A 24,104-nucleotide genomic window follows, 5' to 3' on the forward strand; every position below is an offset into this window, starting at 1 on the left:
AGATATAGGAATAGGTTTTACCCTTTTAACTGGCACAGTTACTGGCAAAGGAGGTCTCATAATGTAAAAGACATTTATATTCGGGCAATCTAACCCGAAGAAAAACCTTTCGTATGGATGACATTGGTCGTGAAAGGCGACGCGTTAAACTGATTCAGGCTCCATCCCGCTTTGCTTCCAGATGGCTCGAGCAAAGGGCATGATTTGGAGTGCTCAGTGACGAGCGGCAACAAATGAGCAGCCGGTGAGCTACAATGATGGCAATAACAGCGGCGGCGGCACTGGAAGGCCAAAGGCGGTGTGACGGGGGGTGCGTGAAGGTGCCCATAGCGTGACGGTGCACTGAGCGCTCCGTGCATGGGCTGCGCCAGCTGTAACGGCACTCGCGCAGCGAGTCCGTCAGGGTCATCGAACTCAAAACGAGTTTTGAGTTCGATTTCTCACGCAGGAGAGGAATGTTTCCCGGCGGCAGCAAAACAAAACAAAAAAAGAAAAGACCACCGGTCGAAGTGCGTTCGTGATGCTGCACGGATATTGTCAAAGCCGCGAAAGAGATCACAACCAGCGGTGCCGATGGTGCCGCGTTCAGCCTTCGCTCTCTTAAACGGCGCCGCGTATCGCAGTGTGTATGAAACGTTGACAGATTTTTTTTGTTGTCCTTTTAAACTTGAACATTATTTTAACACCACGTTGATAGCCATGCGATTTATTGGTAGCCGTCCAGTAGCCGAGCCCTTTTTTTAAAGCTTTGTCCTTACTTCCTCCCCCCCCCAATAGCAATAAGCACGTCTAGAGCAAGCAAACATACCATTGGGTCGATTAGCTCCACTAGAAAATTGCCACGCGATCCGTGGCGGGGTTTGTACGGAAGCTGACGGTGTTGATCGAGTCCGTGTTTCTCAAAGACGCCGACGGGGGGGGGGGGGGCTTAGGGATCAGAGTGCTGAGCCAGCACCACTGATATCCCAGGTTCGATTATGGACTTCAGCCGCCTGCGATGGTCTCAACCAGCTACCAATGACTGCGCCAACATTTGTTTACATTAAATATGGCCCTGATTCCAGCTCCGAGAAGTCAAAGTATCATACGTGGTGGGTGGGAAAGTGCTGCCCCCTTCTGTATGGACCACAGGTCACTTTATGGGACGTTAGAGGTAGCTCTGTAATTTCTACTTCCACGGGCCATTCTCCAAAATGAAGGCTTGCCACTGCTCTGTGAGACTTCCCGATGGATACTTCGTCTTCTGACATGACACCGATAGCGCACACACACACACAAAATTGGGAAAAAATATGAGCACGTGCGAGTGCTTCACAACAACAGCGTGGGTGGTGAATGTACCTACCCTCTGTATGCTCATCTGCAGCTGTATCTTGTAGAGGTTGAAGTCCTTCGCGTACTCGTAGCCCTGGTGGTAGGCTGTGCACAGCCCGTGGGTGAACGCCAGAAGCTGTGGAAACAAAGACAAAGACCCCCCCCCCCCACCATGTAGCCTTAACAGACTGTTGGGGCAAGGACTGTTAGCGAGAATCTATAAGGCCGCCAAAGCACACGAGGGGGTGGGTGGCTAGTATCTGATCAGAAAATATGTATTGGTGTTGGCCGTGAGCGGGAATCGAACTGGGGTCGTTGGGTTTGTAGCGCAGGGCATGAAGCTTTGCACTAACGCTCCCCACAGTCCCATTTTTTTTGTCAGTTGTGCGATCATGCACCACTCAAAACAATGCGTTTACGCGCATACCTCCCTTCTTCTGGTGTTGCAGGATATTCTGCTCGCCAAAATACCGCCCCGGTTTATTTTGCAGCTCAGGAGACGGTGACCCTCACGGGGAGAGCCATCCCAAGGAGGCAGCGGGTGCTGCCCCAGGGGCAGTTTGATGGGTTTGCTTTGAGATGTTAACTACCTTGTGGCTATGAGATGTTAACTACCTTGCGTGATATAATGCAGACCGTGGGTTCGATCCCAACCCTGACGCCTGCTGTATATTTGGAGTTTGCGTCTCTCTCTCTCATCATCACGGTGGCTATGAGATGTTAACAACCTCGTCTGCTATACAGGAGGTCGTGGGTTCGATCCCGACCCTGACACCTGCTGTATAATTGGAGTTTGCGTGTCTCTCTCTCCCTGTGGTCAGATGGATTTTTTTTCTCCGGGTCCTCCAGCTCTTCCCTCCACATTTAGAATCACATGCATTTCGCGTGTATGGTTGCTATAATTTGCCACGTGATAAGCCACTTCGTTGAGCTATCTTTTGTGGTCAGGTCGCTCTTCAGACTCCATAAGCTCAGTGGGCCTTATCTGGTAAAATAAAAAAAATAGTTGAGTAGTTTTAGTTGAGTGATGTATTATCAGTGCCAATATTAAATATGTCATCTGGTTCTAGATTTGAAGCTTTCGTGACTGCAAGGATCCATACTCTTTGGTTCTATTCGGTAAAGTCACGTAGGTTTTTTGTTGTTTTATTTTTTACCTACGTGTCTTTACCGAATAGAACCAAAGAGTATGTCATCTGGTGATACTGCAGTGGCCCTTAACTGGAAAAATGTAAATGTGTTTAATTTATATTCTTGGTTCTTTCGGTAAAGCCACGTAGAAGGGAAACAATAAAATAATAGAAATATAAAACAATAAAATTCTCACGACGTTTCGACTGAAACACAAGCAATCGTCATCAGGTGTGAAAACCACAGCACGAAACATTTGAAAAAAGTGGCGGTTTGTACTTATTTAGCTTTTAACGTTAGCACCACGGAGAGCGATTTGACAGTTTGTTCAGATGGACGAGTCCATCTATGTTCGTAAAAGAGGAGGGGGGAGACGAAAAATAATAATGGATGCGGTCTGAAAGCCACCGTAAGCGTGAACAATCGACTAAGACCCGAAATGGTTTAATTTAGTTCACAGACCTGCTGACCACTGCCGTGATCGGGTACGGCGCCCGACTCAACGGTCGCAGAACGCGCCGACGGCTGCCGACGGCTGCCGACGGCTGCCGACGGCTGCCGACGGCTGCCGCAGGTGAAACAAAAAATGAACTCACGGGCTCGATGAACTCGAACATCTTGCGCTCCTGCACGGCCTGCACGGTGCTGATGTACTGCAGCGACGTCTCGCAGAACTGGCTCCGCTCTTGCTCGACATACTTGTCGTGCTGGGGACGTCACCGACGGATCCAGGAGACGGCGGGGGGGGGGAGGGGGGTGGGATTAGGCGCGGAACGATTCATGGGATTGTGATCGATTATATTCCGATGCGTTTGCTTCGTGTACTCATTTAAAATATGTTTCCACTTAAGGATTTTGTTCATATGTTATCTTTATTTTTGTTGTTGTTGAGTGCTCAACGCTTCTCTGTTTTATGCGTGTTTCCTTGATTGTATTTTTTTGTTGTTGATATAACCTGCTGACGCTGCCCCCCCACTGGACATCTGTGAAAAAGAACTTCCACCGGTTTGAATAATGATTCTGATCCTGATTTAATTAACGTAATACTGTGTCGTTTTCGCCAAAATGTATCTCGACTGTGGTGTCGGAATAGCGACGAGAAACGAAGAATCCACGTGGATTTCTTCTGCAGGAGGCGAAAACCACAGAGCTCCCCCTCTTTGGTGCCATGTCATGTGATCTCCAGTCCAAACAGAAGAGGGCAGCACTTTACCACCCTGTCTGTACAAGCGAGGAACGTTCGTTGCATTACAGGCCGGCTGATGTTTTAATTCGCACAGCCGTGGCCAAATTAAGCACAGAACCAAATTTTACTTAATGTTTTGTTGTGTGTGTGTGTGTGCAGTCACTGGCGGTCAGCGCGCTGTGCTACGAACTCCCGGGCATCCCCTAGGGCAACTCAGCCTCGAATGAGTACCTGGTGCGGTGTGTAAACTTCGCCACTGGGGGAGACAAAGGCGGCCGGGCGTGGTGCTGGCCACCCACTCCCTCGTGTGCCGTGCCGGCCTTCACAGGTGCTGCTCGCTAACGGCACTTGCCCCAAGTCTGTATTTGTCTTTGTGGTCATTGGTGACCGGGCTGAGACCATCAACTCGCTGCACTTGTGGCTGCCCGGATTCGAACCCAGGTTATGCCAGCCAGTGCCCGCTCAGCCGCTCCGGACCTCGGAGCGGCTCCGCCACCTTCCGATTGCACCAGATCCTCAAGAGGAAAATGCGTCCCCGGCGCCCGTTGGATATTTATTCACACGTGCTTCTTGTCAAGAGGAAACACGTTCTCTGGAGTTGACCCCCCCCCACCCCGCTCCCCCCAGGGATTTAACGTTTGAGAAAGATTTTCGAGGAAAAATGTTTCCTGACCATCGCCCCAAAATCGGGATCGAGTTTGTGATCGTGGATCACGTGACGAAGCGCGAGGGGTTTTAAAAGGGAAAAAAACATCCCCGCAAAATGTCTCAGGATAAGTCTTCACGACGATCGCTCGACACACTCACAACACACGTCTAACCACGCGTGGAGGCAACATTATCGCCTCGAAATGCATGCGGACTACATGCAAATAATATGCCGTTACATTTGGGCCCGTGGAGCAAACAAAACCCGGGGCGGGGAGGGCGGTTAAATGCGTTGATGCCCAAAAGGCAGAGGGGAAGTAAACGCTCGGGCGCCTTCCTGTTTGAGAGGCAATGAAAAGCTGACTAATCACAGGGTGACACGTGTCAATATTACACCGAGGCAGAGAGAGGAACACACGGATGAGAGGACAAATGCACGTGACAGCACACAACCGTTTTTGCTTTCAGACAGAGCGATTTGCTTACCTTTCAAAAGTGTTTTGCTAACCTACTTTGTGCTCATACTCTTTAGTTCTTTCGGTAAAGTCACGTAGGTATAAAATAAAATAAATCAGGACGTTTCGGGCGCAACACAAGCGTCCGTCATCAGGTGGGAAAGCTTTGGTCTGCTGCTGAGGCAGACTGTTTTAAAAGGTTTGAAATGGGTGTAGCCCAAGGGTCATAAAGAAGTGGCCGGGGCTAGTGATGTTCATGTGAGAAATTAGCATGCAACTTTAAGATAGGAAAGCGGCCTCCTAAACGAGGGCACGAAAGTGGCTATGTTAATGTGAGAGATTAGCACGTAACTGTAAGATAGGATAGCGGCCTTTATACTCCTATCATTTCTTTTTGTATTGTTTGTTCTTATGCCCCTACCGGACGTCTGTGGAAAAAATAGCTTAATAGCCCGCCGCATTTCTCCAGGATGAGTACAAACATTCTGATTCTGAAGCGAAGTGGGCTTAGGGCAGGACGCGTCACCAGGAGGCAACGGACGGTGGTCGAGACTAACGACCGGAGCGGCAGCTCAAGGAGGGAGCAGCGCTCCTGTGAGGGGCGTCGAAACGCAGGAGATGGAGTGAAGAAATCGCTTCGTGCACAGGCGACAGATCTCAACGGACGCTTGGCCAGACCGTGTGTGATGGTGAAGCCTTGGGGGAGACCCTCGTACAGCAGTGGATGGATCACGGTTGACGATGACGGAGAGCAGACAGTGCCAGCTCGTGTGGATGGTAAATAGGGTTGTGTTCAAAATTGATGATAGTATTGATGGTGACAATGATAACGATGACCACAACGACAATGATGGTGATGATGATGGCACTGCCGCTTGTGGTTGTGCTGCGTCGCTCTCCCAATGTTTTCGGGTTGCACCCGAGCGTTGCTTCGGCGCGACATTCCGCACGTTTCCACGCCACAACTCTGGGAGCTTCTTCAATGAGCCTTCCAGAAGATCCCAGGGCGCGCAGCGAAACGTCGGGCATCGTGCAGAACAATAACACGCGGCGGTGACACCACACATCGGGGGGGGGGGGGGGCGGTGACGGTGACGATCGGTGAGGGAAGCGAAGAATCGACGGCCGCTCGCTTACCTCGGCAAACTGAGCTTCCTTCTTCTTGAACGAGAGCCCCAGGTTCTTCTCGACGAGGCTGTAGTACTTCTCCGTCTGCTTCTCAAACTTCTTCTTCTCCTCCTGCCGGCGGGAACAGCGCGGGAAAGGTGACACCGGCGTGTTGGGGAGTAAACCCGAGTACCGTGATGTTTAGCATTTGATTACAGCCAGCTTCATCAAGCGATTTAGCTTGATGAAGAGGTACATTTTATGGGTTTCCTCTGCAACACACCGGTGTGCTTAAGTAGTAACGCACGTTCTGTTTACGTGAAAAAAAAACCTTACTAATTGACTGTGTCGGGTGGTGGCGGGTTTAACGGCACATTTATATTTACGCAGTGAAACCCAATTTTTTTTTATTACGTGTTAAACTGGCAGGGGTCACGTGACTCGACTCCATGGTGAGGCAGCGTTTTTTTTTTTGCGTTTCTGGCGCCCTCCACAACTGGGAGGGGTCAACCGCCAAGATGCCACCGAGTCCCACCCCGCCAACGCACCACACCCCAGCTGGGGGGGCCGGGGGGGGGGGGGGGGTGTGGGCGATGACTACGAGGACGACGACTTGTTCTGCGGGATTTAACTGCAGGCTTCCGTCCGACCGAGCAACTCGAAACTTTGGTGCACGCGGGGGGGTGTCATCCCGGAACCGCGTGGCGCGTCGTGGGGGGGGGTCCGCCCTGGCTCCGGGCCGTTCAGACAGATTTTTTTGGGGGATAAATTTCATCTCGGGCATTGGTGGCGGCGGTGGTGGTGGTGGTGGTGGTGAGGTGGCCGGGGTGGGAGCGGGAAGGCTAGCCCCGGACAAAACAAATGCACAGACGATGTTACATGCAGCTTGTGTAGAAACGAGGCGAGAAAACCCGTATGTTACATAATGAGACCTCCTTTTGCCAGTAACAAGATATAGTAATAGGTTTTACCATTTTAACTGGCACAAAAACTGACACCTTTAATTCAAGGCATCATGTTTGCAATAACCACAACACAAGCAGTCAAAATGCAAACATTTTGACTGCTTGTGTTGTGACTGCTTGTGTTGTGGTTATTGCAAACATGATGCCTTGAATTAAAGGTGTCAGTTTTTGTGCCAGTTAAAAGGGGTAAAACCTATTACTATAACCCGTATGTTGTTCACCGGCTGTAGAGAGCGGTTGAAGCGGTATAAACGCTTTCATTGCTGACATGCCTGCGGTCACCAACCCTCTGCAAGTGGCGAGCAGCTTATATGCTAAACCTAAAATTATTCATTTACTGCTTCGCAAGCGCTGGTCCATCGGCAAAACCGGATAATCCGCTAATCAACTGCATGGTCCCATCTCTTCTTAATCGTGCTGCAGTCGAATTTGTTCTGATGCAGAGCAATCTCGTCGAAGTTTTGGGGCCGCGCGTCTCCCAACAGACGAATGAGACACCGCGGTCCCGCCTCCGTTTCCCGACTGACGCTTCCCATCAGCGACATTTCTGACCCCGTCCGCCAGCGGGCCACCGCCTAGCAGCGTTGTGGCCCGGCGCACAAAAAAAGGATGGCGGGGTCAGGCCGAGTCGGCAACAATTTTCTTTGTTCATCCACCGTCGAAGACGTTGAGCTGCTGCGCGCTCGTCATCGCACTGGCGACGAGCGCTTGACGGACAACGAGGAAGAACCAAAGCATGGTGGCGGAATGCTATCGCAGTGTCATTTTGCGTCGACTCGTGACACACCGTTGACCTTTTGTTCCGTCTCATTTCTACCGTCTCAAACATTGCCTCTCATCCATAATGGAGGTTTTGTTTGGGTTAGATCGCGCGAATGTATAAATGCGTCGTTAAAACTCGCCACCACCCGACGCAGCCAACTAGTATTGGGTTGTCACGTAAACAGAACGTGGCCAATTCGTCACTAGTACAGCACTAACCGGTGTGTTGGAGAGACATGCCAGAGTAATTAAAACCAGCTTCATCAGGCGAAACGTCGTACTCAGATTGTAAAAGTTGCGGCTTGGCTATCCAACACACCGGTGTGTTGCGCTAGTGACGAATTGGCCACGTTCTGTTCACGTGACAACCCTCACTAGTTGGCTGTGTCGGGTTTTAAAGACACATTTATATATTTACGCGATCTAACCCAAACAAGACTCTATTATGGATGGCATTGGTCGTGAAAGCCTACCGCGTGTTAAACTGATGGCCTCTCTTATTCTATTCCGTCTCACTTGGTGCTGGGACATACCCTCTTGGCAAACTGGTCAAACTGCTCAAAGGTTTACCGACAATCTGGGAGACGCAAACCGGAGAGCGGAAATAAAAAGATGCAACAATTTTGCGAAGATGCAAAATAGGTGCTGCTGCTGCTGAGCCGATAGCTTCCCGCACCGCTAATGAAACACTTCAGCAGGCGACGGCGCGTCGGGAATCGCGTTATGTAATCCGTGCAGTCGTCTCCGTGGGGCACAAGCGAGGCAACGCCCTGGCTGGGCCGGTTTCACCACCACTTGGTGGTGCGCCAAGAGCAATGCGAGCGCCGCATGACTCGGAGAGCGTGATAGGCATCCAGAGGAAGAAGAAAAAGTGATTTCTTGCTCACTTAAGGGGGTGCCTCCTCTCCCATTAAGAGTTCTGAGCAAGCGGTAGGAAATCCCACACTGCTATGACAGAGCAGACACCACTGCTTTTAACGACCCTGGAGGGATGATGGGTTCGAATCAATCCCCCCACCCACCCCCCCTCCATTGACAATTTGAACTGGCAACTGATTGCGAGCCACTCGCTCTACAGCTCAGCCGCCAGGATGGTGCGATTATAATCGTAATATAATGATGCAATTTGTCACGCACGTAGTAGTTCTCGGACAAAGCTGACCATCACTCCGAGGTGGAGCCAATCTCGGAGTGTCGCTCGAAAGCCAGAAGAATGACGTGGGGCCTTTAAATGTTTCTTCAAGTCATAAACCTTCAAGTTCTCCCCACCCCACCTGGATGGGGGCGGTGAGCCCAATCTTCCCCCTTCACTGGGGCCCTGTCGCTGCAGGAATCCTGTTGCTGTTTGCGGAGTTTATGTTTCCCCCTCCGCTCTGCGATCGGTATTTTGTACCGGGCTGACGTTGAGTTGTGATAAAAACTATTCTTTAAAAAAAAGCGCCTCTTAAAAGTCGGTGCAGAGCGAACGCTGCTGCTGCTACTGCTGCGAATGTGCAGCAGCAGCAGCAGAGACGGTGACGATGATGACGACGATCACGACGACGATGATGATGACCACGTTCCGGATGGCGAGAGCTGCCACGGTGAAAAGATGCGCGGCAGTGAGCATGGTCCCACTCCATGGTTTGGAGAGGAGGTTGTTGGTGGTGGTGGTGGTGGAGCTTGTGATGATTTTCTTCCCTTGCGATCCAACTAATCGTTGCGAGGTGATTCAAGCATCGGCCGTTTTGTTTTAACGCTGCGTCGAATGTAATGGCCTCTAGTGGCTGGATGACGACGATGATGATGATGAATGAATTGGCACGCGGTGTACATACAAAGAGTAAGAGTCAAAATGGTTTGCAAAGAGGAGCCAACCGTTTGAATGCTCACATTAATTTAATTGAATAAAACTGGGTTCTCAAGTGCAGCGAGCTGATGGTAACAATGCTGGTCACCGATTGTGCTCAATTTAAACACGTGAAGGCCGCCGTGACCAAAGTTAAGATTTACAATTAATTTGTGTGTCGGATCACGCGACGTGACCCAAAAATCAAATACGAAGCTTGATTTGGATAAAATACAGCTCTGATTTTTATACATATATTTAAATCTTCTTTGGTTCTTTCGGTAAAGTCACGTAGAATGAGAATAAAATAATAAATTGATAAAATAAAATAACACAATAATATTCTCACGACGTTTCGGCCACAACACAAGCGGCCTTCATCAGGTGAAGGGAGCAAGACTGTCTGGTAGGACAGCGCTGGAGTGAGAGAGCCACGTTCAGATCACGGCTTTTAAGCCTCAAATTTCCGTACGTGATCTGAACGTGGCTCTCTCACTCCAGCGCTGTCCTACCAGACAGTCTCGCTCCCTTCACCTGATGAAGGCCGCTTGTGTTGTGGCCGAAACGTCGTGAGAATATTATTGTGTTATTTTATTTTATCAATTTATTATTTTATTCTCATTCTACGTGACTTTACCGAAAGAACCAAAGAAGATGAATCATTGCAGTCACGAAAGCTTTAAATCATATATTTAAAGCTGTTGGTTTGAGCGTGATGCAACAAAACATTTATCTGTGGCAGGGCGTGTGATAAAATATGCCACAAGTGCGGATTTTTATATATATATAAAAAACAAAAGACGCATGCAATCTCTTTCAAAATAAAAGTTAACTTAAATTCTCGTTACACTCTCACCTTGGCCGTCTCTAGTTGCTGCCTGAAAGACTCCAGAGGTCGAATCATGATTTTCTGAGCATTTTCCATCTGTCAATGTGAGTCACAACACACACAAGACACACACGCGCACGCGCACACACACAGGCAACGCTATTACTCATAACAATTCACTTCCATCTTCTTTGGTTCTTTCGGTAAAGTCACGTAGAATGAGATATAAAATAACAAATTGATAAAATAAAATAACACAATAATATTCTCACGACGTTTCGGCCGCAACACAAGCGGCCTTCATCGAAATTCAATTCCAGTGTCTACAACAGCGTATCCTGTGGAGTTGACCTAGTATTAGCTCCAGTAGTCAAAAGACTTTGACAACCTAAAGAGATTTCCTTTTTCTTGGCCTCATTTGCATTCCCTGACATTCCAACTTACTTTTCTAATCCCTCAATACGACACCTCTTGCTTTCGTATTTTCTCTCAGCCATGGTGCACCTCATTCAGTCTCGGTATAATTCAAAGCATGCTTCCTTGCGCACTTTTAAACCTTTGCCCCATCTTATTCGTCGACGACCGCGTTTCTGGTTCATATACTACAGCGCGTCATAGACACTGCTTTTAATAGACTGTCTGCTTTAGGCACACTGTCGTCTTCTTTTGATTTGTGGTCATTCCCCCACACCTCCAATGAGCACGGTGTGGCTACGCAAGGTGTGATATAAGTTCAGCGTACATACTACTGGTAGAATAGCTATGAATACGAGATGATTTCAAAGATAGTTTCACCATGTGACTCAGGGGTCAGAGATACTGTGCAAGCAATGTGCATTTCAATCACCCATGGTTAAATCGGGCTCAAGCGTAGTCGATGCGGCGAGATGTTAACTACCTCGCCTGGTAACCAGGAAGTCGTGGATTCAATCCCGACCCTGACGCCTGCTCTATATTTGGAGTTTGCATGTCGCTGTCTTTGCCGTGTTCGTGTTGATTTGGGTCCTCCGGTTTTTCCCTCCACATTCAGAATCAACATCACGTGTTTAGAGTATTTGGCCGCTGTGCATTTCCACATGAAAATCCGCTTTTTGTTGAGCTACCATTTGTGGCCAGGCCGCTTTTGACAAAGAGCTGCATAGCTCAGTTGGGCCTTACCTGGTAAAATAAGAAATAGTTGAGTAGTTTTAGTTTAGTGATGTATTATGAGCCCCAAAATTAAACACGTCATCTGGTGATAATCCAGTGCCAGTGGGGCACAAAACACTAACAATTAAAAAAATAACTCAACACGGTTCGTCAATAAAACTGGGGCCTTAAAAGAAAATAATTTATAAATAGGCAACAATCGGCAATGGCCCTTCTTCACAGTACATAGGAAGGTAGAGTGGCTCACTCTGGAGTGGCTCATTCTGAAGTGGCTCACTCCACCTCTCTGTCCTCTCTGTTTATGCGCTTTGAAGAAGGCTCATTGTCGGGAACGTCGCATATTATATATATAATTATATATATAATTTCCACACTGTTATTGACGAACGGGATTATTATTTTTAAAATTCCCACTACAATTGAACAACTGACAAACAGAAGCGCTTGAGAAGTTTGCGAATAACTTTTGTCGGCTCCGTTGGCTTTTTTTTTCCTTCACAATTTTAACCGATGAACTCACAACAGTGTTGTGAATGTTTGAGCTCCAGCAACGGCTCTCAAAAGCTGAACACACCAACGCACACATTCCGGGAGCAAGCGTCACAGGTGTTGTTTAAAGACACCACAACGGGAGGTTACGATTGAGCCACAGTGGTGGGAAACGCTGCAGAGTGACACTCATCAGTGGCTATTGTTACTGCTGCTGCTACTGCTGTTGTCAGAGCTGCTGCTGCTATTGCTGCTGCTTTTTCTGCTGGTGCTGCTGCTATCTCAGTCAACCCATGGCACCTGGGTCTGTCCCGTGACCTCCTGTTAGCGAGCCTTCGACACTGCACATGGCCTCAAAGTGCACCTGGCCTGGCACAAACGCCGTGGTAATGTCACCACCACTTAGTTGCAAATGGTGGCTGTTGTTGTTGCTATTAGAGATGATGCTGCTGCTGCTGCTACTGCTGCTTCGATAATACCTGCAGCAAAACGACGTTGTCAGCCAAGAACGGATTTAGCGGCGGAGGGAAGCACATTTGTTCAGGGCCCAAAACAAGACAAATCATGATCAGCCCACTGCTGGAGGAGGCCCTCCCCGCGCTGTCGTCGCCCTTCAAGGCCACGCTATCCTGCGATGCAACCATTCCATCTCGCGGTTGCACACAGCCAATTCCTTCGCTCCAGCTATTCTGGTGGACGTCCTCTCAGACACGGTCCATCCCTTATTGATCTTGACCATCGGTTGACGTCGATTCTAGGGGCGCCTCTTGACCATTGCCACTTACGCTTCCGGGCAGTTTGACCGATGTCGTTAACCCGCGTGCGTCGCATGTAAGCATGTTGAACTTCTTTCGCGCCGTACGTAGCCAACCGTGCTCATCGGAGCTGCGGGGGAATGGCAAAAAACTAAACGCAGAGTTCTCGAATCCACGCGTCCCTCTTCCCATCCCTTGATGCGATGCCCAGCGCGTGCCCCTTCATAAATCTCTGCACACTTTTCACCCTTTACTTCACCGGCTTTTCTCGACGTCAATGTTTCTGAGCCACGCTCCACCGCAGGATGCACACGCATTGATGAACAACATTTTTTTTTAAACCATCATTATTTTAATCCGGACAGTACAAACGACACGCTTAGTTTGTTTTGATGAACGAATCAACCCTCGCGTGTCGCTGTCGTGATGAATTAGCTCACTAGGGAGGGGGCCCAGTAGATGTGGAACACCCAGCCAACGCTAGGCCAATGCTTCCAACAACGTGCCAACGTTGGCCCAACGTTGTATGTTGAAACCATTAAACTATATTTAAAAAAATGTAAACTACAATTCAACTATTTTTCTTTTACCAGGTAAGGGCCCACTGATTTTTTTCAAAAGTGACTTGGCCACAAATGACAGCTCAACAAAGCGGCTTATCACGTGGAAATATATACGTAGCAGCCAAATACTCTAAGCACACGTTGATTCTAAATGTGGAGGAGAAAAACCGGCAGGCCCCGCAGAAAAATCCACGCAACCACAGGGAAAACACGCAAACTTCAAATATACAGGCGGTAGGGGTTGGTATCGAACCTATGACCCAGACGAGGTGGTTAACATCTCGCCACCACGGGGTGTGGACACGTCGGCCCCGGCGGTGACCTGCTGCAGGCTACGAATTCAAGGCGACGCGTCGGCGATCGGCGCCGGTGCGGGGAGGGCGAGGCACTCACCACGCGCGATCGCTCCTCGTCCATCAGACGGAGCAGCTCGGCAAACTCCTGCAGCGCCACGGCTGAAAGGGAGAGGAGAGAAAAATATCACGATGAGACACTCGAAGAAACACGTGGATTTTGCATCGCGCCACGATTGCAGGCGCATCTCGCCGCGCTGTACAGAAACCGTTTGAGGTGCGCATCATGTGCATGGTTATACATTCAGTATGCACAATATAAGTATATATGCTGAACTTCTTTCGCACCGTACGTAGCCAACCGCGCGATTCGGAGCAGTGCAGTGCTTCTGCGGCATTTTCATTCCACGGCTCGCGCTTTTCGAGCTGGCTCGAAATTCGCGGCGCATCGTTTGCCCAACTGCGCATGCGCGACGGAGGGAAGCGATAATGCCGGGGAGGTGAGGGCTGACGGCCGTGTCTGTTGCCGTACCCCGCCGTGACCAACGGAGAGGGTAGGGTAGGAGGTGGGGGGGGGTGCACGATCGGCCACTGAACGGCACGGGAGAGAGGATTTCTTCCGTCCTGGCTGGTGAACTGTGAGGCCCTTTCCTCTTCTATAACATCCCGAAAATACAACGGTACACCTTGGGACTTTGCCGAAGCGTACTGGATGCTCTGTTGCACACCGGTCTTGTATGCGCTGCTCTCGGGAAAACATAGTCAGTCATATGTAGCGCTGCACTAGGCAAAACAGTCTGTCACGTGTGAAAGAGAAGAGGAAGCTCTTGAGCATGGCCTTGAGCAGGGGCAGGGAGCCGCCGGCATGGATGGCTGGAGTGGGGGGGGAACAACCGAGAGATGCTGCGGTCGCCAAAAAGGAAGCCAAGGCACCCAGATGAATTGTTTGTATTGGTGACCCACGTACGTGTGTACATGCGGCGCTGCCCGTTGTGTAAATAAGGGCCTCGCCACGTCAGGTCGGTTTTCGGCAGTGAGTTGACCGGTTTCACCACGCAGGTCAGCATGGATTTGGTGAAGGTGGGGAGAATAGACGCTGGGAGCGTAGAAGTACAGCACAATGATAGAGTATGCTGCATTGTCCTCTGCTATCCACCACACAGCCCCGCAGCAGCCAATAACAGTGTCCCGCACGGTGATCGCCAGTGAAAGTACCGTCCGGGCTCGGCTCTGAATAGCTTATGTTGGATGAGTTAGCTCAGAGGTAAACAACACATTCAGAATAATACGAAATTAAGTGGCAGGAATAAATGTTGCACCGCTGTTTTCTCCCACGCGTGCCAGACTTGGTTTCACCGAGTGCACCTCTTGTCCTCTCGTAGATGTTAACTTCCTCACCTGGTGTACAGGAGATTGTGGGTTCGATCCCAACCCTGATGCCTGTGTATTTGGAGTTTGCATGCTTCTCTCCCCGTGGTCACGTGGATTTTTCTCCGGGCACTCCGGGTTTTCCTCCACAGTTAGAAACACGCGTTTAAGAGTATTTGGCTGCTATAAATTTAGACACAAGCCACTTTATTTTGGCCATCATTTGTGGCCAGGTCGCTTCTGAAAGAGAGCTGCACAGCTCGATGGGCCTTAGCTGGTAAAATAAAAGCTCAGTTTTAGTTCAGCATGGCCACGTGCCCGAGCTTGAGTTGTTGTAACATAAAACAATGGAATTATATTTCCACATCCAGCCTCATAAACACGCACGTCGGGGGTGGTGCGGACCGGCTCTAACCCGTCTTTGTGTTGCGGTTCCAATTCAAAATCGTACGGGCGCTCATGCAGATTCTACTGTCCTGTACAGGACGAACTGGTACAAGGGCATTGAAAATAAAACCACAATCATTTGGTTCCCCCCGTTGTAACCAAGGCGAAGAATTAAATTGGAACTATCGCACAAACGGCCAGAGGGATGGGATATCACAGAACTAGTCCCGAGAGCCCTTCAAATGATCTCTGGTATCCACACAATAGTGGGCACTGCACTGTGTCAAAATGCCCAGGTGCAGAGGATAATGCTCATCGCAATTGCAGTACAACGCCACATTCAAAACCTCACAGCTGGAATTTATTCAAATGAAGTGAGAAAGTAAAATTATGAAAAATAGATTGTTTTTTGGGTGTATACATTGGTGAGGTGACGAAGCTGATACCATTAATTCACTGCAGTTGAAACCCCCTGTGAAAATCACAGCCAGTTTCTTGGATTCAAACCCAGGCTCCGTGCCACGTTTAACCCCCCAGAGGCCATACTGCTGCTTCAACCGCCACATTCCCTGCTTGTTAACTCGATTAACAAAAGCAGTAAATTTTACCTCCATATTTCCGGCCAAAAACTTTTACATAGTTTCTCAAGTCGGTATTGCAGTGACCCAGGGACTGTTTTTAATGTACGTTGCCTCTGCATTGCAACCAATGTAAACTATTTCTTAAACTTTATATAGTAATAGGTTTTACCCTTTTAACTGGCACAAAAACTGACACCTTTATTCAAGGCATCATGTGTGCAATAACCACAACACAAGCAGTCAAAATGCAAACAAAAGAGACAACTCTGATAATAATATGCACTGTCCTTGAATTTGATTGGTCCACACCCGAGACGGCTTTTCTTAGAGCCTAGTCTCCACTGGTGTTGGACCAGAAGACTGCTTGTGTTGTGGTTATTGCAAACATGATGCCTTGAATAAAGGTGTCAGTTTTTGTGCCAGTTAAAAGGGTAAAACCTATTACTATATTTCTTAAACTATTTATTATTTTATTAGGTAAGGCCAATTGAGCTGTTTAGCTCTTTTTCAGAAGCGACCTGGCCACAAATTACAGCTCAAGAAAGTGGCTTATCATGTGGAAATTTATAGGTGGAGGGAAAAACCAGAGGACCCGGAGAAAAATTCACACAAACACGGGGAAAACATGCAAACTCCAAATATACAGGTGTCAGGGTCGGGATCAAACCCACGGCCTCCTGCATACCAGGCAGGGAAAGTAACATCTTGACACCATGGTGCCCAATCAATGGAGCCACTTGGGTATGTGTCACCTGCGATCGGAAAACCCACGGCAGATTTTTCCTGCTCTAACAAACAAGAGCCATGCATAAATCACGAAAAGCACGTGGTTTTCCTTCCAAAGAATTAGTTGATGCCTCGTTTTCCCACTGCTTAACCCGAGCAAGCCTGGCACGGCTCAAGAAGAAGTCCCAGCAGAATTTCGATTTAAAGCTTTCGTGACTGCAAGGATTCATCTTCTTTGGTTCTTTCGGTAAAGTCACGTAGAATGAGAATAAAATAATAAATTGATAAAATAAAATAACACAATAACCATTTCCGTTCTTAATTTATTGTATTTTACGATGACCTTCAGACCGCAGCTCTTTCGCTGGTTTACAACATGGAGTATAACAGCGCCTAGCAGCTGTCTCTCTCCCCCTCCTCCGTTCCGACCATGGATGAACTCGTCCGTCTGAACGGGGCTCGTAGCTATCCGTGGTGCTAAAGTTGAGGGTAAGAATTCACCCATTTTTTCGCCATATAGCATTGTGATATATAACGACTTATTGTTGGTAGCTTAGCTGATTGGAGAATATATAGAGTTTATTGATAACATTGAGGTAATTTATATTTTAGTTTTTTCTTGGTTTACTATATAGTATTCATTATATAGTGTAGTGTATTCCCAGTTACTGTTAATAGCTCAGATGTGTAGGCTTTGACTTTAACATAACTATTTCTATGACCAGTCACAAGCTAATCCCTCAGTTATTTCAATGCTAAATTCTCCTGTTTGATTTGTACTAGGTGCATCTGTGGATGTGTATGCTTTGACTTTAACATAGCCATTTCTGTGACCAGTCACAAGCTAATCACTCAGCTATTTCAATGCTAAATTCTCCTGTTTGATTTGTACTAGGTGCCTCTGTAGATGTGTAGGCTTTGACTTTAACATAACTATTTCTATGACCAGTCACATGCTAATCCCTCAGTTATTTCAATACTAAATTCTCCTGTTTGATTTGTACTAGGTGCATCTGTGGATGTGTATGCTTTGACTTTAACATAGCCATTTCTGTGACCAGTCACAAGCTAATCACTCAGCTATTTCAATGCTAAATTCTATGCTAATTCCTTTGTCAAGGGGTGCCTCTGTGGATGTGTATGCTTTGACTTTAACATAGCCATTTCTGTGACCAGTCACAAGCTAATCACTCAGCTATTTCAATGCTAAATTCTATGCTAATTCCTTTGTCAAGGCGCTCTGTTCCTTCTCACACAGCTTAAAGGTCGCGGTCTGAGCTTGGCTGTGTTCGCTCCAGCGCTGTCCTCCAGACAGTCTCGTCCCTGCACCTGATGAAGGCCGCTTGTGTTGTGGCCGAAACGTCGTGAGAATTACTATTGTGTTATTTTATTTTATCAATTTATTATTTTATTCTCATTCTACGTGACTTTACCGAAAGAACCAAAGAAGAAGTCCCAGCAGGTTGTTTTTTTCCCCAGCAGAAGCCAGATCAGTCGTTCCGAGTCGAGACTCAACGCACGCGGTTGACGCTGCGGGTCGAGTTGTACAGTGAGGGCCACAGGTGGTGCATCTGCCAGTCATCTCAGTCAGTCAACCCACGGCACCTGGGTCTGTCCCGTGACCTCCTGCCAGTGGGCGTTCCGACACTTCACATAGCTTGGCACAAGCGCGCCGTGGTGACATCACCGCCACTTATTGGTGAGTGGCGGTTGTTGTTGTTGTTGTTACCAAGTTGTACTGACGGACGTCACACGTAACGGAAGCACCATTAACTCCTTTCCCTGGCGCTGCTTGGGCCCGAAGCAAGATTCAGACGTCTTACGAGGAGAGCGTAACAAGGCTTGGTTTTGGCCGGGCAAGGACAAAATACCCAGTGGACATCACCTATTAGCTCAGCTCGCATGTGCTAGTGGAAAAGGGGATTAAAGCAGCTGTTGTGGAGTAGCATAGCGAAGACAAAGATCCCCCATATGGCCTTAACAGACTGTTGGGGCGAGTGCTGTCAGGAGCACCTATGAAGGCCGAGACGGCACACAAGGGGGTCGGGGTGGCCAGCACCACGCTCGATCGTCTTTTTCTATCCAGCGATGATGTTTACACACCACACCAGGTACTCATTTGAGCCCGAGTCAACCTAGGGGAGGCCCAGGACGGGTTCAGATTCTCGTAGTGTTGGCTGCGTGCGGGCATCGAACCCCGGGGTCGCCCGGCTTCGCAGCGCAGCGGCGCTGACCGCCACTGCGGCACTGCTCCCCATGCGTAGCGTAGCCATAGCGCGCCAAACAGACGCGTCAGCGTCGGCCCCACTGCACAACCACAACGGCCGCGATCCGTGCAAATCGGTGCCTGCGTGGACCTCTACGGAATCGTCCTAAGCAAGGGGCCGCCCTCCCGTTAACTCCGAACGCGTAAAAAATAAATTCAGAGCAAACGGCAACAAAAGCGCAACTGTGAATAATTACTCTCCAACACACAACCAGTGTCCTGAAGTAGCAACTAATTGGCACGTTGTGTTTACGTGACAAACCTGACTAATCGGCTGTTTCGGGTGGTGGCGATCTAACCCCCAAGAACAAACAAACAAAAAAACCCTTTGCTGTGAATAATATCGGTCGCGAAATATTCCTACGAGCCAAACCGCAAATAATCGCTGGGGTAACCGATGGCAAGTGGCCTCAACGACGCAGCTCGTTTTCTGAGAAAAAAATGTTAAACCTACAAAACGCCGCTTTGCAACCACCTCGCGCAGAAAAAATAACTCGCCTGGGCCTTATCGTGCATCACACACGGCTTAGGAGGTGGTTACCTAGGGGCGGGGGGGGGGGCTAAATTCTGTTATTTCAAGGAAGAGATTTTAACGGAGGGGAATGTGGTTGTTGTTTTTTGCCTGCTTATTAAATGAAAAAAAAAGGTGAGAAGCTCAAAATGATGCACGCCCAGCCAAACGGCCTCGCGGGTGCCGCGGGGGGGGGGGGGGTTTCTAAAAACGTTACTGGGCACTTGTCAAGACCCTCCTGGGACAAACAAAACACGCTATCTCGAGAGTCTTTTCACGCGCAGTAAACAAGCATCACGGTCGTCGTACTTCGTAGTAGTAGTAATAATAATCATGCCCGAGCAAAGAAACCACTTTGTGATTACAGCAAATCAATACTCGCATTATTATTATTGTTATTACAGCAGCGACTGAAATGTACGCGGGAATTTTGTGGAAATGCCCAACTGCCCCTTTTCTCACTTGGGGCAAGGAGTTATGCTCATCACAGTTGTGTAACTCCCCCCCCCCTCTCCTCCTCCTCAACCCCGCTCCTTCCCCCACGTTACATAACCCTGCCCTTTGTGGCAAGACGGAGACTCCTACACCGTGGACTGGAAATACTGTGCCAACAATCTCGACTGGTATGAAGCCTAAGGCCGTGCGTGCATCGCCTCAAGACGAACTTCGCTCTTCATGACACAATAAGCTTTTTTTGTTTTACTTTGCGATGACAATGCACAGCTACCGATTTCCCCGCGGGCATCATCACACGGCCCATTCGATGGCTCGTCACGATACAGAATCGCAATACGGGGGGGGGGGCCGCGATTCGAAATCAAAGAATTGATTTTTATTGTCTCATTCATACTGGCTCGCTGGGATTTGTTTTCGTCTGTTCCATCTCGTGTGGGCGGTCTCGCTCACGCTGCCTGTCTTGTGTGTTCTACCTTTATAGAACTCTTTGTTGTTGTGTTCAGTTGTGTTGTCCTTCCCCTCCTCCCACACCTCTTAGCACGGTTGGCTATGTGCAGCGCGAAATAAATTCAACATACATGCATTCACCAAGACGCATTGACCAGTGTGGTGAAGTATGGTCAAATAACTGCCCACGGCGCGCATGGTGTGGGAGAGGGCCTCATCCGGCGGTGGATAAAAGGGTCGCGCATCTATGCTTGGCAGGCTACGTTATCGCCACTATAACACCACTGCTGACGTCCCGCAATGTGGTACTGTAGTTAGTTCAATGAACCAGTAAAATGATGATGATGATGGTGGTGATGTCGTCTTTGACGTATGCACCGTTATCGAGGGTGATGGCAAGGCCGGGTGCACCTCCCGATTTGCACGGATGGCTACGTACGGTGCGGGAGAAGTTCAACGTGCACAGGCGTACATCGATTCCAAAGGCGAGCGGCGCGGGGAGAGAAGCGGAGGGAGAAGCGTGCGGAGAGAGCGAGGGCCTTGCGCAGAGCGATGGCCCTCGGCCCCGATACGTACCGATGTTTCCTTCATCGTCGGTCTCCGCATCGCCGATGATCTCAAAGTTGAAGCTCTGCAGACACTGGTTGAACTTCTCCTGGGCCTGAGAGAGAGCTGCGTTTTGCACGGGGGAGAGAGCAAAAGCGAAACGATCCGGGCGTCAGGAGTTTTGCTAAAACGTGACCGTCGATTCAAACCTAAAAGACCCTTGTCGGTCGTACGCCGCCGAACCCGGAGAAACGAACTTAGCGGATGTAAAACCTCCGTAACAAAACGCCCTTTTGCTTTTAGGAGCATAACGTCGTTCTCGCAAGAGTCGGCCAATCATACGCGCACTGAGCTCCCGAACAGACTGCCATACGCACGACTAGAATTATATGTTTGTTGTCGTAGCTCCCAAAGACTACACAACACGCAGCTCGGACACTCAACTTCTTCCCCAGATTCGCAATCAACGCTGCACCGAGTTGTTCATGTACTGAGTTGAGGGACCCTTGTGTTCAAATCAATACGAGAAGTATAAAATAGATAAAAATGAATGGCACGATACCAGACCTCTCGAGTCAAGTCTCGGCTCTCGCAGGTTCAGTGAGCGGGGTTGTCTCGAGTTTATTTAAAGCGAGCCGATTCCAAAGATGTTTCTTGTGCATGCGAAGTTGGCGTTTGTCGCGAGGCGATTCCGCCTCCCCCATCAACCCCGATCATGTCTCACGTCCTGCCGCTCATCAACCTGACACACCGCACGTCCGGCCAAACTCAGGCGCACAGTTTCGCAAATTGAGCAACCTTGGAACACCGAGTAGGGCATTGTAAAAAATGTTTAATCCTAATAATACATAAAGGGTGTCAAATTGAAGCTGGCTACAGTTTCAAAACACCATAAGCTTATATGTGGAATAGTGTACGTCAACGGTTTGCCACACAGAAAGTCAACCTGAATGCACCATGACCGTGACAGCAAGGATGAAGGTCAGCTCAACAGCGTATGTCCAACGCCGAGGTATTTTACAAGCATTCCTCCACGATAAAAAAAGGACGGACAACTTATCCGAATTAAAGTCTTCACTGGTCGATATGCTATACCCACTCAAAACTCCGCTCCATGATTAAACTGAGGATTTCACGCGTATTTAAAGGGCCCGAAATGTACGTTCCGAGTTCGCGGACCTTCGCTGGGGGTTAACCCCGGGCTGCAGCAGACACACGTGTCAGGGCTGCCTGACACTGACGTGGCTTTGCGGGATGCCACAGAGTCTGCGAGGCCAAAATTAGACCTGGAATGACCTGAACGGGACTGTGGCTCCGGTTAGATCGCTTGGATCACGGATAGGAAGGTCGCAATTTTAAGTCGTGGGTCCAGGGATTGACACACAAAGCCACCGCCAACGCCGTCACCGTCGTCATCATCATCACCACTGTCGTCGTCATCATCATCACTGTCGTCGTCATCATCATCATCATTTTGTTGGGGTGTTTAAAAGGAGTACCGCTCTGTGGAAATTCAATTCAACAGTGGCTGTCCGAGGGAGAGAATGTTTTACCTTATTTCTTATAGAGCGCCTTTGATCAAGGCGCGAAACATGTCCCCTGGCAAGTAAATGTTGTCGATCCACTGCTGGATGAGGGCGCCCGCACGCCGTGCGGGACACGGGAGTTTATTTGACCATCATTGATGGGTTGGTGACGGCGGTGAGCGCAGCTCCCCGGAAGCATAGAAGTACAGTACGACGATGGCTTTTTCCGACCGCCTTCCGCTACTCACCAAAAAGCCTCACACAGGACTAAAACGTCCGTGGGTTGTGCTTTGTGGTCGCCCATCCAAGCACGACCCATGCTCAACCCCTTCTTAGTTTTCGGAGCTCTGGTGAAATGGGGCCAAATTCTGCTGAGATGGGGGCCCATTCCTGGCGAGTTTCTCTCAATGTGTAATCTGCGCCAAAGTTTCAGGGCCACCAACATTGCGATGGGCATTGCACAACGAATGCACGCGCAGATGGAAATGATGAATGTTTGACCTCTTGACTGCAGTCCTGTGCTCGATGCAACAGGTGACGTTGCTAATGCACATCGGTAGCACATGACTGCAGGTAACTAGACGCTGAACACGTGAGGATACGATGCATTGTAAAAACATAAAAACCCGTTTTTATGTTTTTCCTGTCTTTGTTTCAAAACCTGTCCCACTAAGAAATGAACAACAAATGTCAATTCAGCAGAAAAAATGACCACGTGTTGAAGCTTAGGAATGCATTCGTTTTAAATACTGTATTGTACACTCGCTGTATGTGTTTTAGGCATTCAATTGCTCTGTATTGAGAGTTAGTGATGTGCAGATATACGCAACTCAACCACTCGCTCACCCACCCACTCATTACCTTGCCCACACACCGCCTTCACATGACTATTTGGGGCAGTGTGAAGTTCTATGGACCATGGTACGGTGTTCGTAAATCCAGTAGCACACAGGTAGAGAGTCTTTTATTTTCTACTCTTGTGTTAGACGTCCACCGCATCGTCCGAGGTTTGTGCGGTTCCGGTTAAGCGCTGCCCATTGTTTCCGTGGCAGATGAGCGCCTGCCAGTGTGGTAGTGGGGACTGATGATGGAGCCATAGATGATGATGGTGGTAGTGGTGTTGGTGATGATGGGGGCGATGTGTTTTCACCACCCATGTGTTTTTGACGCACGTGAGAAAGGCAATGCGTCAGTGGCGTTGCGGTCACAGATAAATAACCGCGTGCTCTTACGTTTTGCTGGAGAAGCTACAATCGAGGTTGCAAGCGAATTAAAATGGGTCCGACACAAAAGTAGCAAGCAAGCCCCACCCTCAATTATCACCAAGGGCGTGTGCCACGTCACTCAGCTACACTCGCTTAAAGTAATTCATCAACCCGTGTTCCTTTAAGGGAGACGATTGAGGTGATAAAATCAGCACTGTTTGATTTTAGCGTATCATTCCGGTTAAGTATTTTCTGCTACGAGACTGTTTCACAGTTGTGCTGTACTTCCCATGCTGCCACCTCCTCCGACCCGTGCCGATCGTCGTGGAGAAGTTAGGTCAAGTAACCCGCCACGGCCAACACGGCTTGGGAAGGCCATCGCCCAGCAGTCCATTGACAAAAGGAGGGCGAAGGACTGCTGTGTGGTTTACACCAGGACCTTCAAAAGGCAGCAAGAGACACACACAGCTCCACGTGGGTTTTGAGTGGGAAACCCACGTGGACTTGAACAAAAAAATTGAAAAGCAAAGCGACCGTGAATCTTCAAATAAATTTCCACTGCACCCAAAGTGCGTTTTTTTACACGGACCACCTGACCAGCCGGTGGTGCT

At 49.0% G+C, this 24,104-nt stretch overlaps 1 protein-coding gene across 6 annotated transcripts in view; it reads right to left on the reverse strand.

Annotated features, from left to right (window-relative positions):
* Positions 1–24,104, reverse strand: part of LOC116942958 (rho GTPase-activating protein 26) — a 112,641-nt gene that overhangs the window by 71,032 nt on the left and 17,505 nt on the right. For 5 of the 6 annotated variants that reach the window (XM_032955467.2, XM_032955472.2, XM_032955470.2 and 2 more), the window contains exons 2-7: positions 20,793–20,888; positions 13,575–13,636; positions 10,253–10,321; positions 5,872–5,973; positions 3,042–3,152; positions 1,346–1,450 (exon numbers count right to left, since the gene is read on the reverse strand). In XM_032955467.2, the coding sequence (XP_032811358.1) occupies positions 1,346–1,450; positions 3,042–3,152; positions 5,872–5,973; positions 10,253–10,321; positions 13,575–13,636; positions 20,793–20,888 (545 nt within the window). The remainder of the gene's footprint in view (positions 1–1,345; positions 1,451–3,041; positions 3,153–5,871; positions 5,974–10,252; positions 10,322–13,574; positions 13,637–20,792; positions 20,889–24,104) is intronic. The other variant, XM_032955469.2, reaches the window with a different exon arrangement.

The sequence above is a fragment of the Petromyzon marinus genome, chromosome 16, assembly GCF_048934315.1.
Source record: "Petromyzon marinus isolate PM22_M1 ecotype Great Lakes invasive population chromosome 16, UKy_Petmar_22M1.pri1.0, whole genome shotgun sequence".
Taxonomy (NCBI): domain Eukaryota; kingdom Metazoa; phylum Chordata; class Hyperoartia; order Petromyzontiformes; family Petromyzontidae; genus Petromyzon; species Petromyzon marinus.